Raw genomic sequence first — 15,924 nt, forward strand, 5'->3', positions numbered from 1 at the left:
GAGACCACCGTGCGTTGAACAACATCACCGTTCCGGACAGATATCCAGTCCCACATATCCAAGACTTCACGTCTCATCTACATGCCGCCACAATGTTCTCTAAGATTGACCTCATCAAGGCCTACTTCCAAATCCCGGTAGAGCCCGCGGACATTCCCAAGACGGCCATCATAACACCTTTCGGTCTCTTTGAGTATGTCCGTATGCCATTCGGCCTCCGTAACGTCGTTCAGACCTTCCAGAGATTCATCGAAGATGTGTTACGCGGACTCGACTTCTGCTTCGCGTACATCTATGACATCCTGGTCGCCAGCACGTCACAGCATGAACATCACCTTCGCTTGCTTTTCCAACGACTGCAGGACAACGGCGTTGATCACCACGCCGTTGTCCTGCAGTCGTTGGAAAAGCAAGCGAAGGTGATGTTCATGCTCTGACGTGCTGGCGACCAGGATGTCATAGATGTCACCAGCCGTAACGCCGTTCAGACCTTCCAGAGATGCATCGAAGATGTGTTACGCGGACTCGACTTCTGCTTCGCGTACGTAGATGACATCCTGGTCGCCAGCACGTCAGAGCATGAACATCACCTTCGCTTGCTTTTCCAACGACTGCAGGACAACGGCATGGTGATCAACGCCGCTAACTGCATCTTCGGCGTAGATACATTGGAATTCCTTGGTCAGCGCATTGATCGACACGGCATAACACCGCTGCCAGAGAAAGTCGACGTCATCAAAGACTTTCCCCTACCACCGACACGTCGAAAGCTGCGAGAATTCTTGGGACTTCTGAACTTCTATCGACGGTTCATTCCTCATTGCGCACAAATTCTCGAGCCTCTTCACAACCTCTTGACGGGCTCACGCAATCCAACTAGTACCATGGAATGGAACCCTCAAGCGAAAAATGCGTTCGACCAAGCAAAAGAAGCCCTCTCCGACGCCGTACGCTTGACCCACCCTCGCCTTGTGCTCCAGTGTGTCTCATGGTTGACGCTTCGGACAAAGCTATCGGAGCCGCACTTCACCAACGAGATGACTATGGACATTTGCAACCACTCGGATTCTTCTCCAGGAAGATGAAACCTGCTTAAACCAGATACAGCACATTCGGCCGCGAATTGCTCGCAGTGTATCTGGCTGTCAAGCATTACATTCATTTACTGGAGGGACGTCAGTTTACCACCTTTACTGACCACAAGCCCCTCACATTTGTCATCAAGTCCAGCAGCTCGAATCATTCACCACGAGAAATTCGTCACATGTCCTTCGTGAGTGAATTCACCACCGACATCCAGCATATCGACGGAAGTAGCAACGTCGTTGCCGACGCGCTATCGCGCCTCGACGTCGGCGCCATCGCTGCTTCCCCGTCTCCCGCTGTCGATTTCATTGCCATGGCTACAGCACAACGTAAGGACGCCGAGTTGGAAGCCTTCCGAAATTAACTTTCCACCAACTACCAGGAAGTCGCCCTACCTGTGTCCGCACAAACCCTCATTTGTGACATGTCGACAGGAACACCACGCTCATTCGTACCTGCTGCATTCCGACGCCAAGTGTTCGACTCGTTGCATTCCCTTTCACATCCTGGGATTTGTGCAACGCAGCGTTTAGTCACAACACGCTACATCTGGCCGAGTATCAACACCAATGTTCGCAACTGGACACGTGCGTGTATTTCTTGTCAGAAGTCCAAAGTGCAAAGGAACACCGTCACACCTTTCTCACGCTTTCTGCCACCAGACAAACGATTTGATCAAGTCCACATCGATATCGTTGGACCTCCACAGTCATCTGGCGGACGCAGTTACCTGCTCACGATGGTCGACCGTTTCACCCGCTGGTTGGAAGCTGTGCCCATACCTGACATCAGTGTCGACACTGTAGCACAAGCCTTCGTGTCGGGGTGCATATCGGGCTTTGGCGTTCCCTCCACAGTCACGACGGACCGTGGACGCCAATTTGAATCTCGTCTGTCCCAAGCACTTTGCAGGACGATGGGAACGAAGCATATCCATACGACAGCGTCTTAAGGCAACTTAAAGCATCCCTTCGAGCTACTGAGCATCAATCCCACTGGCTGGAACGATTGCCGCTCGTGCTGCTCGGTCTCCGTTCGGCTCTGAAGCAACATCTTGGCTGCAGCGTGGAACTCGTCCATGGAACGTCACTTCGCTTACCTGGTGAATTTTTCGTTCCCCTACCACCAGACGCAGTTCCCGACCCCACCTGCCACGTCACACGACTGCAGTCCGCTCTGCAATATCTTCGACCGAAACCCCCACGACAACCAGACCGTCGACCGTGTTCATCAATGAAAACTTGAACATGTGTACACACGTTTTCGTTCGGCACGATGCAACCCGCAAGCCATTGCAACAACCGTAAGACGAACCATATCGCCTCATACACCGACGGGACAAGCATTTTGTCGTTTTCATCAACGGTCACGAAGACACAGTCTCCGTCGATAGGCTAAAGCCAGCGCACATGGACATCACGCACCATGGGACTCCTCCGCCCACGACAATAGACGAGTTCAGAAAATCCCAGAGTGCTCGCGTCGCTTTGAACTGTGAGAGTTTACTAATACGGAAGAAACGGGTGAGCTCGAAACTACCGTACCGGTCCATTGTCCACGACGTGTCAACGTCAGCGAAAGCGAAATGTGAAGGATTATTCTTCGTTCCCGCGCTCAGCAAGCGCCCAGAATGCAATGCGTGCGCAAAGAGCACTGGGATTTCCTGACGTCTATTGTGACGCGCTCAGCTGCCCGCCGTCAGACTCTCCGTCGTGTGCACTGGTCACCGCAACTGACAACTTCACGCTGACAGCTTTGCACCCTGACTCTCAACTATTCTTAATGAAGTGCAACATTTCTTGTTAAATTATTTCATCATGTTATTTCTCGAACATTCGCACGAATTTACTATATAGTGTATTTATTCGTTATTTTATTATTTATTATGTACTATGTTTTCTCCGCAGTTAAGGAGACGCGCACTATTGGGGACCGAAAGTCTTCCTCTTCTATAGTTTGAACAATGACCCCTTTCTTTATCGTTCACTAACCCTGTATTCACACGAGTCAGTTTTCTGCCGGCTGACGCTCAGGCGGCAGGAAACGTCATCGCTCTCTGGTGCCACGTGACCGGCGCTCTTCGCCACGTCACCACTTTCTGATCTCCGGAGCGGCAGTCGGAGGCAGCCGGATATCTTGTCCTCCCGGCACAGATTCTGACGACCGACGGTGTCTGCTGCCGGCAGAAGGAGAAGGTGACTCAACGGATAAGTAGTTATCGCGCTTGCTTTATATTTCATCAGGAATGCTCTGCATGTGTCCCATACAACGGCGTTCACTGTACTATGGCCAATTCTGAATTGGAACGCCAACAATAGTTGGCTTTACCGCGAAAGTGGTGCAACGACTCACCGGCGCAGTAGCGTCGGAACAATTATGCAATGCATAGATGGATGCCTACAATGTAGTGTGCACAAAGGTAGCTTTTTCTCTACATGAGGCGAAACAGACACGGAATATAAAGCATGAATTTTATAAACGCGGATATTTCTTTCGCTGGACAAATGTTGACTACACATAATATTTCGCTTGCACATTTCCATGTTACATGTACAAAAACGTAATAATTGGAAGCTACCCGTCCTACCGAAAGGAAAATAAAAATTCATTTTATTTTATTTCATTTAATTAATTATTGACTACCTGTAGCTCGACATCACAGCGTCATCGCCAGTCGATCACTTGTTAGGGACGCTATGGCGCGTATATTGGTGCTCAGCATCGAGATACGCTTCATTTGTGGAAAATAAAATCGAATGTGACAACGTCTCTTCTCAAAATACTCCGACAGGCGTTTGGGTCGTCCACACGGAGATTTGGGTTAATACTGTACATTCCATAGTGCTTTTTCGGAATCTATTCTTTGGCACATATTTTTTTGCCGTTTCTCACGTGAATGCACTCTGCATCATCCACAATCTTTCATTGGTCAATCCTACGCTAGACACAGACGCAATGCAAGCGCGAATACAGAAGGTATCGGAAAACTGACAGCCGCCGGGAAACTGACTCGTGTGAATGCTAGAGAATGAGCGGGCGTCTTCAGACGCGTAGTGACCTTGTTTATCTCGGATATCCTCTCACTCCTTCCCGACTTGCCGGCTCCTTGCCGGCAGAAAACTGACTCGTGTGAATACAGGGTAAGAGGGGGACCCTTGTAGCAGCCGACACAGCTCTGAGCCGACAGGCTCTCCGTATTATTTCCCGAAAACCGACTTCCTTCGCGGCCCCCACATCTTCACAGACACACGCCGTGCCAGACCGATCACGTGAACCCGCGACGCTGTAAATTTCTTCGAACTCGCGGACGCGGTGTAATCTGACATCCGGTTTGCGCGTCCCGACTGGTGACCCTTTACACCTCGCAACATCAGCAAACGACGATTGTGCACGCTGCTCACGTCAATTCACGGCGTATTATACTTCATGGGCGGGAAAAAGAAAAGCGCTAGGACCCACCTTGTCCTTCCTGCTCCCCACCAATTTTTGCAGTGCTGTATCATTATGCTGCTCTCCCATCTCTTTACTTCCAAGCACTTTTGGTGCATGCTGCACAGCAATAAGTGTATCACGCGGCAGGTGTACCGTACGCCAAGGAAGTAACAAGCACGACGTTTCCCGCAGCAGCACAATATTCGCGTCCTGGAATCAAGTTCCCATTTCTATTGCTGCGGTTCAGGCTCATCGGGCTCCACTGAAGCAGATGTCTTCCATATGTTTCGCCTCTTTTTCTTAGTTCCGCAACTGTTAGGAACTCGTGTTACTAACTGGGCATTATGTGTAAAAATCCGCGCTTCGAACACTGCCGTCGATTCTGAAACCACCCCATTGTTGTTCAGCAGTGTTAGTTCCTCATCCGGATTTGTGATGGATTTGAAAAAAAGAACCGTATTTAAAAAGGGATTTGATTTGGCGCGCTGAAAATAAGTCCGCATTTAAAGTGATTTGATTTACTCGAATAAATTTAGATTTATTCGAGTAAAGTAAATCCGGACTTGATTTGGATTTGATTTAGCGCCTTCTGCAAACTGCAGGTTTGACTCCGATTTGTTTCCTCAACTCCCCAACAGTAACGTGCATGCATGGTTTGCCGAGCAGCAAACGTGGTTTGACGTTTGACGTTTGATGTAGGCAGAGTCAAAGGATTGGTTTCCAGACACAATGAGTACATAATAGTTGAAGATATGGATACATCTGAAGAGACATAGGGTAAGGTGGGCAAAGGGAGACACCAGGCAAGATGAGTCATTTTTTGCTCGATGCCGCCTGTCCCAGAGACGTGTTGCTCCATGCACTTGAAGCTTTACTCATAGGTGGCTCTGCATGTCCGCTTTATTGCACGTGAGAATTGAGATCAAGAAGGTAAAATAATACACGGTCACAGCTTGATGAAACGTCGTCAAGAAAAATAATATCGAAAGAATGAAGCACGAAGTCAGAGTAACTATTTAATACGTGGGAAGGGAGTTGCCTCAGGACAGAAGCCGCCGATATTTCGAACAGAGGCTGTTCTTCTTCTGGGTCTCTGTTCTCTCTGGTGTCAGAACAGTCTCTGTTCGAAATATCGGCGGCTTCTGTCCTGAGGCAACTCCCTTCCTACATCTCTACCGGTTCGCTGGATTTGTACCCACCTATATTTAATACGTGAGCTTTCGGGCAGAGTCTGCCCTTCTTCTGCCCGAAAGCTCACGTATTAAATAGTTACTCTGACTTCGTGCTTCACGTGAGAATTGTCCGGATTGGTGTTTGCGTTGAGGGGTAAAAAAGATCGATTACTTCTGCCTGGAGCGTAAAGGTCCTTTTTCTTGTCATCTGTGCAGCAGCGTTTCGCAGGCTTACTCTGTCAGTGTAAGTCCACATTCTATTTCTTTATTCATTCATCTAGATATGTGCAAAATATTGGCACTCCTGGTTATCCGGTGTTTAACTGAAAAATCAATGCATCCAATGGTATGCACGCGGCAAGACGCGACAACTTAATGTAATTTAAATGTAATGCAATTTAAATTTAATGTAATTTAGAAAGTGATGAATCAACTATTAGGTAGCTTTATGATTGTTCTTCAGATTCCTTTTTCTTTTTTTTTCAGATTGCTTAGGATTCTTCAGCAAATTTTCTTGTTTCCTAACATATTTCCAGCAAAGCAGAGGCGCACTAAAAACAAAAGCGAGCTACCAGGAACACATCAGACTGACGGCTGCCTTGTTTGCAAAGGACGGCGGAACAAAATAGCACCGGGTTTTGTGTGGGTGCTTGAATTTCAAAAAGTAAGTTGTATACTTTATTACCACGGCGTGTCTCATCTTACCCCACGCGATGTCTCGTCTTGCCCCGAGGGTTGGAGCAAGATGAGACAATCTGCATTTTTGAATTTCTTGTTTTGCGTTCATTTCAGAACCGGCCACGTCCGTTCTGATTTACAGATCAGAAGCTCTAGAGCCTTAAGAATGTGCGTATGGCTAGTTTTTTTTTTTTTTCTTTTTAACACGAAAAATAAAAAGTCCATGTTCAACTGCAAATTTATCTCTCATCTTGCCGCATTTTCCCCTACGTAAGGGCACATTTCTAGCCCCGCGACGGCTTCACGTTCCACGACTCCCCGTCTCTGTTTCGACACTGGATGTGTTTTCATGATATGTCTAACCCGCGTCGCCCGCGTCCGGCTCGCTACCAGCCCCGGAGTCAAGAGTGACACCCGCACCCGCACAGCACCAAAAAATCTGCACCAGCGCCACAGTGCGGGCTCACCTTCGGATCATGCAGTACTCTACCGCACATACTTAAAAAAAGAAAATCCTCCACTCTTGTGGAAAGCTTGACAGATGAGGCAGCTTTTCGAGCAACGTTAAATGTCACCTCATTACTCCTCTAACGCAATAAACATTTTGCGGTACACAGTGCAGAGAGGGGTCATTACGCTAACATATATAGGCGCTCATGAAAGAGCCAATTTTACTGGCATTGTCAGTAAAGAAGGTCGCCCTATTCAAAGCACGCACCTGTTGCAGAAGCCTCGCCTCCTCTTGCTGCTTCCGCTGGGCGTGCTGCTTGGCCATCCGCAACTCTCTCGCCTCCCATCTTCGCAAACGCTGTTATAACCGGGATCGTACACATTAGCAACCGACCGAATATTTCCCTTTTTCGTAAAACTATCAAACACAATATACGAACAGACATGACAGGGAGAAGGCAACGTGACAACAACGAGACTTGCGTTGTCAGCAACACATCCCCAGGTCTGGGGAAGGATGCACAGGGATACATGCATGACGACGGAGCCCCAGGGACAGATGCCTCGCCCTGTGCATGCTTCCCCAGACCTGAGGAAATGTAGGCGACAACTAGCCTACACCAGAATGCTAATAATTCGCGGCCCTACGTCGCGAGACAACTATGACGTCGCAGTGGTCCGTCTGGGGATTAATTTTGCCCACCTGAGAGCGGAGGTCGGCAATAGAAGAAGAAGAAGAAGAGTCACTCAATAGGGGTACAGAGTAATCGCATTCCTTCTTCGCGTCGGAGCCGCCGTTCGGTGTCCGCGATTGGGCCGGTCGTGTCACGTGGTTTCTCCTTCCAAGAGCGCGCCGTCCATGTTGAGTCCCCTCCATCCACGTAATCCTCCTCGGTTGCGAGCTGGCTCGACTGCGCGCTGCTCTCCGGCGAAGAAGGGGGACATTGGCGTCCAATCCGCCACTGGCGCCGTCTGTTAGACGCGGGAGGAACTATATGGCTCTCTTCGCTCGAGAGTGTTCGGTTAGAACGCTCTTGAAATATAACAGTGGTTTCGTTTGTTTCTTGTCGTCTGTCTGACTGTTTCTTTGGGTGTTTGTCAGTCTGATCGAGAAGAGTGAGAATTTCTGTCTATGATCGAGGAGGACGGCATCCCGTTTCCGTTCTTGGAGTCCGGGTGGACAGCATTTTTTTTTTTTTTTTTTTTAGCATGCTCTCTTCCAAGAAGTTCTCACCAAACGCATCCGCCACCTGGGAACCTTGGGGAATTATATCCCATATAAAAAGTATATAAATGGGTACTACGTTGTAGACAGTATCAGGGAGCTGAATATCCGTCTAAGGAGGCTCCAGTCCCTTAGTACCTTCTCTGTGTCGTGTTAGGCCTCATTTATTAAGGGAATTTGGAAATTACTAGTGTAGCAGCATACACGAAATATCTGCTCAGCAATGTCCACCATGCTGATGGGAAAGGCCCGATCAAGAATGTGAAATTCTTTGACACGTCGGATCTCACGTTCAACATGCACTCCTGCACTTTTTACACTGCTCTTGGATATTTGGAGTCCCCCCACCCCCCACCCTAAGTGGTGTATTGTACACTTGAATTCCTTGGGGGAGACACGGAACATTGAAGTCCTTATCTACCATTATGGCATCACCAGCTTCGAGGCGGTCTAACAATCCACTACTCTGCACCGTGGTCGACCGTGGACAAGAACGAAGATGGCCACCCGCCTGGAGCACCGGCCCCAGTTCCACCGGCGCGGCCATGCAGATAGGCCGCTGTCATCGCCTCTCCGTGCTACTAAATCATCGCCGGTCAGGACTCATGTAGAGGAACACCATCTCCTCTACATTTGGTGACTCGAACTATGAACACCAAATTCGGCGTAATTCGGCCTCTTCAACCAGCTCAAATTTTGCAACAGCTTCACCGACATGGCGCTGAGCATCCTGGTAGCCTATCCTGGAGCAGCCTGGAAGCTATCCTGGAAGCCTCCCAACCCAATGACGGCCTGCGTTCACGCAACGACCCGACCATTCAGCTGCGACTCGACTCCTTCGAACCGGCTCATTCACACCTGGCCACGACCTGGTCACATTTTCAAAGGCTTCCTCCGCTCGGCAGCTGTACTGCAGACGCCATTCTGCGAAGCGCATCCCTCCGGCACACACGCGATTCACAGCAGCATCCGCCTTCACTCCTGCCGTACCACGGCTCTTGACCGCACCCCGGTGCTCTTTCACTGCCGGCCGCGACACTCGAGCCACGCGCTCACCTGCCGGTCACGGCAGTCGCCGCAGCCGGCGTCTCGGCATCTCCCCACGGCTCGCTCAGCCTCGCGTCACTCACCTAACCTCTCCGAGCTTCGGCGCCCGTGCCGGTCGCGGCACCCCAGGACCACGACACCGACAGCGCCTCACTCTTTCCCGCTCGCGTGTCTCTCCCTGACGGATCGTTCTTCCCGTCTGTCACCACAGCTGCGATTGTTTGCCAACGTGTACTGCACCATGCACCTGTTCAACCGTGCACGTCATCCACAGTCGCCCTCGCTGTCCTCCTTCAGTGAACTCGTGGGTGTCTGATTTATCGCCGCTTTGCGTCTGAGGGGTGGGGGGTGTGATGGAGCACCGGCCTCAGTTCCACCTGCGCGGCCATGCAGATAGGCCACCGTCATCGCCCCTCCGTGGCATTCCATCATCGCCGGTCAGGACTCATGTAGAGAAACACCATCTCCTCTACAGCACTATGGCCACGTCAGATACGGACCCCAAAGCCGGGAAACAAATCTGATGTAACCGTCTGGGGTGCAACCAACTACTGCTCTATATGTGTTGTAATGTTTATAATGCGAAAAAGTTTGTCTCGGTGCATCTCGTGAGGATGGCCTTTGGATTCTGACTTCAGTCGCATGGAGTACTTATCTTGTGTTGGGAAGCTTGCGAAAAGCTTTGGGCAAATTCGTTTGTGTTTCCCGGACGGTTGGAAATGCTGTCATGTCTCGCAATTCTTCCTGGCTTTTCACAGCCCGAACCCACGCTTCGCGTTTTCGAGGATATAACATATCACACGGAAACATTTAAAAAAAACACAACTTCTTTTCCTGCACATAATAAATCGTACCGCCATAAGAGACGCAATTCACAGCCATGGCTTACAGCAGCGGCGATATGGCGTCTGTTTTCCAGCCAGTTCGAAACCCGGCGGGAAGCACGAGGGAGAGGGGGACGTGCGCATGCGCGATGCAGCCGCGCCGAATCCAAGATGGCGGGCTGGCTCACCGGCCTCACCGGCGTGGCTCAATGTCTCTACTCTGCTCCCTATTTAGAGACTTTATACATGGTGTTTGCTCTAACGTGTCCAGAAATTTTATTTAAAGCGAGCGATAAAAGAGAATAGAGGGCTACTTTTCGGCTACTTGACTAAGAAACAGGTGCTACTAGTGCAGCAGTACCTGTTTTCTTACTCAAGTTACAGAAAAGTACCACTTGCTTTCCTTTTATCACTCGCTTAAATTATAATTTCTGGACACGTTAGAGCAAACACCATGTATAGTCTGCGCTTGTGACTCCCAGCTCGGCTCTTTGTTTGCTCACTCACCTCTTGCCCAGTTCACCGTTTCCTCACTCACGCCCAACTCATTCGTCACACTGAGGATGAATGCGGACTGGAACTAACTCATGCTCATAAGTGTGAATTTTGTCAGGCATGCCACGTTCAGCCGTGTAGCAGCTGCGTGCGCTTTCGCCATGAGACTGGCCTTTGACCATGTTCTTCTTCTGCCATTGTAACTGTTCAGAACATTGGGAATGACTCAATGGGGTATCATGATGAATAGGATGATAGTGGGGAGCGACTCACTCAGTGGTACTCGTCCGGGTGATCTACATAGCCGCCCACGATATATCTCTCTGTTTCCTCACTCGTGCTCAACTCATTCGCCGCACAGAGCATGAATGAGCACGCTCATGAGTGAGTTTAGCTGAGGTATGCTTGAGGGTTCTTTAACGTGTGCTGAAGACTCAACACACAGCACACTGTACTTAATGGTCCCTCGCGGAAGACAGCGGCACGGCCCGGCATCGACGCCACCTTGCAACCTCCTTCAAGCCGTTCGCTTGCGGTGAAATAACCTTCTTGCCCTGGTCGTACGTCACAGATATCATCATTTTTAAGGTCGCGTGACTTTGTTTACATTCAATTTTTGACGCTTTCCGATATTTTCCTGCCAGCACAAAACGTAAATTCTACGGTGCTTCTTACTCGACAGGGTAGCACGTTCCCTCTGTGGGCTGGGTTTAGCAGCCACCTTTCGTCGGACTGAGAGCGAGGGCGCGCAAAAAGTGGTCGAGAGCTAGGGCGTGGGCACCCCAAAATGCATGACGTTCTGTACTTTTTTTTTCGACGGGATAGCTCCAAATATTCGTGTTAATTATTGTTGAAGATTTACTGCGGTGAGTGTGAATTGTTGAGCGCCTTCAAATTAACCAGTAACCAGTGTGACATGTGTATTATACAGTGTGTTTGCTCTAACGTGTTCAGAAGTTATATTTAAAGCGAGCGATAAAAGGAAAAGCGAGTGGTTCTTTTCTGCTATTTGAGTAAGAAACAGGTATTGCTTCACTAGTAGCACCTGTTCCTTAGTCAAGTATAGCTGAAAAGTAGCGCTCGTTTCTCTTTTATCGCTCGCTTTAACTAAAATTTCTGGACACCTTAGAGCAAACACCCGGTATACTCAAACGCCGAGAAACGTAAAATTTTCAAATGATACATCTTTCAAGAGGACGTCAATGCAATAAGTCGTCTTAGAGCACAGCTTGAGGGGAAAGATGTAATGCCAAGTCGGCTTTGTAAACGAAGACGCTCGAACCCGTCGTTTCTTGCTGAAGCGGAATTGAAGAGAACAGTAATTTCTTCTACTGTTTGCCCGAAGGATGTCTGACGAACCTATAGCCAGTCCCCCTCAGGTACCCGCGGACGCGGCTGTAGAGTATGTACCACTGCGCCCATACACCATGTTGCAAGCCCATTGGCCTAGTCTGTGCGCGCGCTCCGATTGGTCGAGAACGTTTTCAAATCGAATTTTGCAGCGCGCATGTGCGTACAGCGTCTCGGCCGTTTCAGCATAGTTTCGAAATAGCATGGCCGGCATGTCGTCCTCCTGTGTTCGGTGGTGTCAATCGACAGAACAGTTTGCAGAAATATGTTCGCGGGTTTATTAGTTCGTCCTTGTGAATCTACACGTGTTGTGCTGTTTCTGGACACAAAACTGTTATCCCACGAACAATTTGTCAACCGCGGTACCGGAATGCTTCATTAGTTGGAGCGTGAAGAACAAGTTCGAGCGCCGTTGGACTTCGAGGACTGTCAACAAAGACAGGATTACGTGCCACACAAGCGCTTTTCGCTTCGCTATAATGGATGCACCGCAGGCAGCGAAACAAGATGCTCATCATGAAATAGTACGCACTCATGAGACTGGCTCGGTATTAGGAGTTGAACGGTTCGTTCTGCTTCATGTTCGAACTTTGTCCCAGTGTGTCAGCAACGCAGTCGGCTTTGTACGCACAGTGCACCCATGTATCAGATCTTTGAATTAGTGCTTTGTATCAAATAAATCTTTATTTTACCCAAAAATCGCTTTAGTTATTTTGAATACCGAGTAACGGCGGCAGGCCTGAAATACAGTAGAAGTCGATGGTAGCCAGGACCGACCGAAAAGCCAGCCAGACATGGAGGCCCCTGATTGGCAGACTGGTTGTGCATAATATCCACCACGTCGCAATTTCATTGGTCGTGTGCCCAGTGTTGTGTGAATTATTTCAAACTATGGGCTCTATGGGGAGCTATTGGAGCCTGCCTATAGCTTCGCGAAACAGTTCACGTGGAATGCTCGCTTTGAACATGTGCCATTTCTCTCGCTAGCAACGCAGAGGAGTGCCAAACCTTTCACTACATTTTGAAAACATTACTGCGAGGCAAATCAAGCGTTCATGAGGCGAAACACACAAGAACGAGGATTCGGTGTGAATGAAGTACCAATGTGGGCCTGTTGGTCACACATGATAAAGTCGCTAAAACCAGTGCTAAAAATACTAAGGACGGCACAGGACGGACGCACCGCACTTTCAACAAATGTTTAATGATCCACCAGCTTACACAACACTTCAGCGCCACGTCGTTCCACTCAAACACACGTTTTCAGCTTTTGTTTTCGAGAAATGCATGTATCTTATCAGAGTAAAATACTGCATACGAACTTACGCAATTATCTGCAAACAACCTGATCAGTGCGTCCGTCCTCTGTCGTCCTTAGTGTTTTTAGCACTGGTCTTAGCGATTTTATTCGGTGTGAGTCAACGATTTTTTCTCTCTCTCTCTTTTTTTTCCGTACCGTCTTCAAGCTCTATCTGGCGGACGGGCTATGGATGACAGTTTATCCTGGTACCGTTTGATTTCCTTTATCTTTTGTCACACCTTGTTCCTGCAAGGTGTCAAAGCTATTTGTGGTAGCAAGTGGTACCCGTTGCTCATCAACAAAATATTAATTTGTTACAAAATCACTGACTCGAGCTCATTCATGGCCGTATATCATTCCCAAAAAGATTACCACTTGCTTCTCTTCATTTCGAATTTCAAGTGAAAAGCTAGAATCATTCAGGAAATTTTCTGCCTCTTGCACCGCTTCTCTCTTTCCATCTCTTATTTATTTGTCAGCAGATAAAACCACGTTGTTTTACTAAATGTAGGTTTTGGGCAATCCCAAAATTTCCTCCTGAGCTATGAGAAAGTAGTAGTTTCCAAACAATACTCTACGAACCATCCCACGACTTGAGACATTTTGTTCAAAGAAAGGTCCTGGAACTGGCCTAAGACGCCATCTTGGTTATGTCGAGAACCGCGTGAAGGAGGCTTAAGGCACGAAGCATTCAAAACATACGCAATGCGGTACAAAAAGAAAATGTTACCCAATATGCATGCATAACGCAGCATAATGATCATACAATTGTTCACCAAACAACGTGACGTTCAAATATGAAGCAACAACTAGCAATGAACGCAGGGGCGGACATAGCTGGGCGTCCTCACTCATAAGGACCCTCATCAAGACGCCTCACCCTCACCTCACGACGATGAGGTGAGGGCGAGTGAGGCCAGACCGCGCTGAACGTTCCTCACGAGGACAGTCGTGAGGCATTGCCCCTCATGAGGCTAGTCGTCGTGAGGCCATTAATACTTGAGGGTAGGGTACAACGTATTCCGTGAGGCCTTTCGTGAGGGGCCTCACGGAGGAGGTGATGGGTTCGGGCTCCTCTTTGCTGATGCCAAACACTAACGTTAAACCTCACTGTGACAGTAACAACTGTTACCAAATTTATCCAAGCACAGCACGAAACCCTATAAACAGTTTAATGCCGCGCCGTACCATTAGTACCAACTACCGACACAGTAGTTCAACGCCGACGTGTCATGTGAACATGACGGAAAGTTCTTTTGAGGCTCATGTGCCACCTTGACCTGAAGACACGTCAGGCCATAAGGGCATTCACGAGGCGAGGACTCGTGAAGATGAGGACTCGTGAGGCCATGTGGGTCCTCATTAGGCGAAAGTACGCGAGGCGCCGTGAGGACATGAGGGCCCTCATGAGGTGAGGTCACGTGAGGATGTGGACCCTCATGAGGTGAAGATACGTGAGGTCATAAGGGTTGTGAATAGCCTCATGTGGTGAAGGCATGTGAGGATGAGGATGGTGAGGCCTCTCGGGATCCCGATGCCCTGAGGTGAGGTTTGTGAGGGCAAAATTTAAAATGGAATGTGAGGGTGAGGGCGACTGAGGTTTAGTTACTAGTGAGGAAAATTTCTTGATGGTAGGGAGTGAGGCCAATGAAGTCTGCGCTTCGTGATGTGAGGATGATGAGGCCGCAGGAAAATGGCCCACCTATGGGGGCGGATCAAGGGGGTGGGTTCATTGTCGACGCGCATAATTGGGGAGGGAAGAGGAGGAAAACTAATGTATAACCTACCGTTTGGGGGGGATCGCCCAACCGCCCCCTCCCCTTAGATCCGCCACTGAATGACCGTCGCGTGTCCGCGACCCCACGTGCGTGTACCGTGCCCGTCCCACTTCGTTCGTAGCACAGCCCCTCGTGCGTGCTGGAGCCACTAAATAGGGAGCAGAGTAGAGACACTGAGCCACGGCAGCGAGCGAGGTCGCCATCTTGGGTCCGGTGCGGCTGCGTCGCCTAGCAACGGCACGACAATCTCCCCCTTCTCCGCCGGAGAACAGCGCGCAGGCGAGCCAGCTCGCAACCGAGGAAGCCGGTTCTGGATGCAGGTGACTCAACATGGACGGTGCGTTCTTGGAAGGAGAAACCACGTGACACGATCGGCCCAATCGCGGACACCGAACGGCGGTTCCGTCGCGGCAAAGGAATGCGATACACTGTACCCCTATTTAGTGACGTTACTGCATGCTGGGTCTACTTTTTCCTGATGTAAACTTGCCATTCTTCTTTTTCTGCATTGCAATACGTTGCACGTACTTTGAAGGCATTGCGACCACTGGCAAAGCGTCCACTGATGAAGGCAGAGTGTACGGGTTGTGTACACCTCGAGAGGAGGGCGCTGTCAACGCAAATAGGTTCCAAACGTGTTACCCGACAGCAGTGGTAACGCTCCAAACCGGGAGAACTTCCCCCTCCCATGTGGCTCCGACTTCCATGTTGTCAGATATCAAATTTCTTGGTGGAAAGTGCTATGAAATCACACTTTGGTAGGAGGAAATTCTATCTTGGGAACCAAACCCGACTTCAATCACCCTGCAATCTCATTCAATTAAAATATGGCGTATCAGAAAAAGATCACGACGAAGGCTGCAGTCTACACTCAATCAACAATCGACAAGCCAAGAGGCCAAAATTTACGTCAATTCAACCGATTCGTACCGACTGAAACTAGCTTCAACCGCATCTATTGTTTCTTTTCTTCTTCTTCTTCTCTGAACCTGAACTGAACCTGAACTGAACCTCCAGAAATATCGGCTCCAATCTTTGCTCAAAACACGCGGTGCCCCGCTCATCATCTGGAAAGTTGTTGTTGTTG

General features: G+C 49.3%; 1 protein-coding gene across 5 annotated transcripts in view; it reads right to left on the reverse strand.

Annotated features, from left to right (window-relative positions):
• The window catches only part of LOC135369522 (RNA-binding protein 25-like), a 103,611-nt gene that overhangs the window by 76,696 nt on the left and 10,991 nt on the right, over window positions 1-15,924 (reverse strand). For 4 of the 5 annotated variants that reach the window (XM_064603102.1, XM_064603106.1, XM_064603105.1 and 1 more), the window contains exon 3: window positions 7,087-7,176. The exons of the other annotated variant lie outside the window; for it this stretch is intronic. In XM_064603102.1, coding sequence (XP_064459172.1) covers window positions 7,087-7,176 — 90 coding nt within the window. The remainder of the gene's footprint in view (window positions 1-7,086; window positions 7,177-15,924) is intronic. 5 annotated transcript variants of the gene reach the window in all.

Source organism: Ornithodoros turicata, chromosome 9 (assembly GCF_037126465.1).
Source record: "Ornithodoros turicata isolate Travis chromosome 9, ASM3712646v1, whole genome shotgun sequence".
Classification (NCBI taxonomy): Eukaryota; Metazoa; Arthropoda; class Arachnida; order Ixodida; family Argasidae; genus Ornithodoros; species Ornithodoros turicata.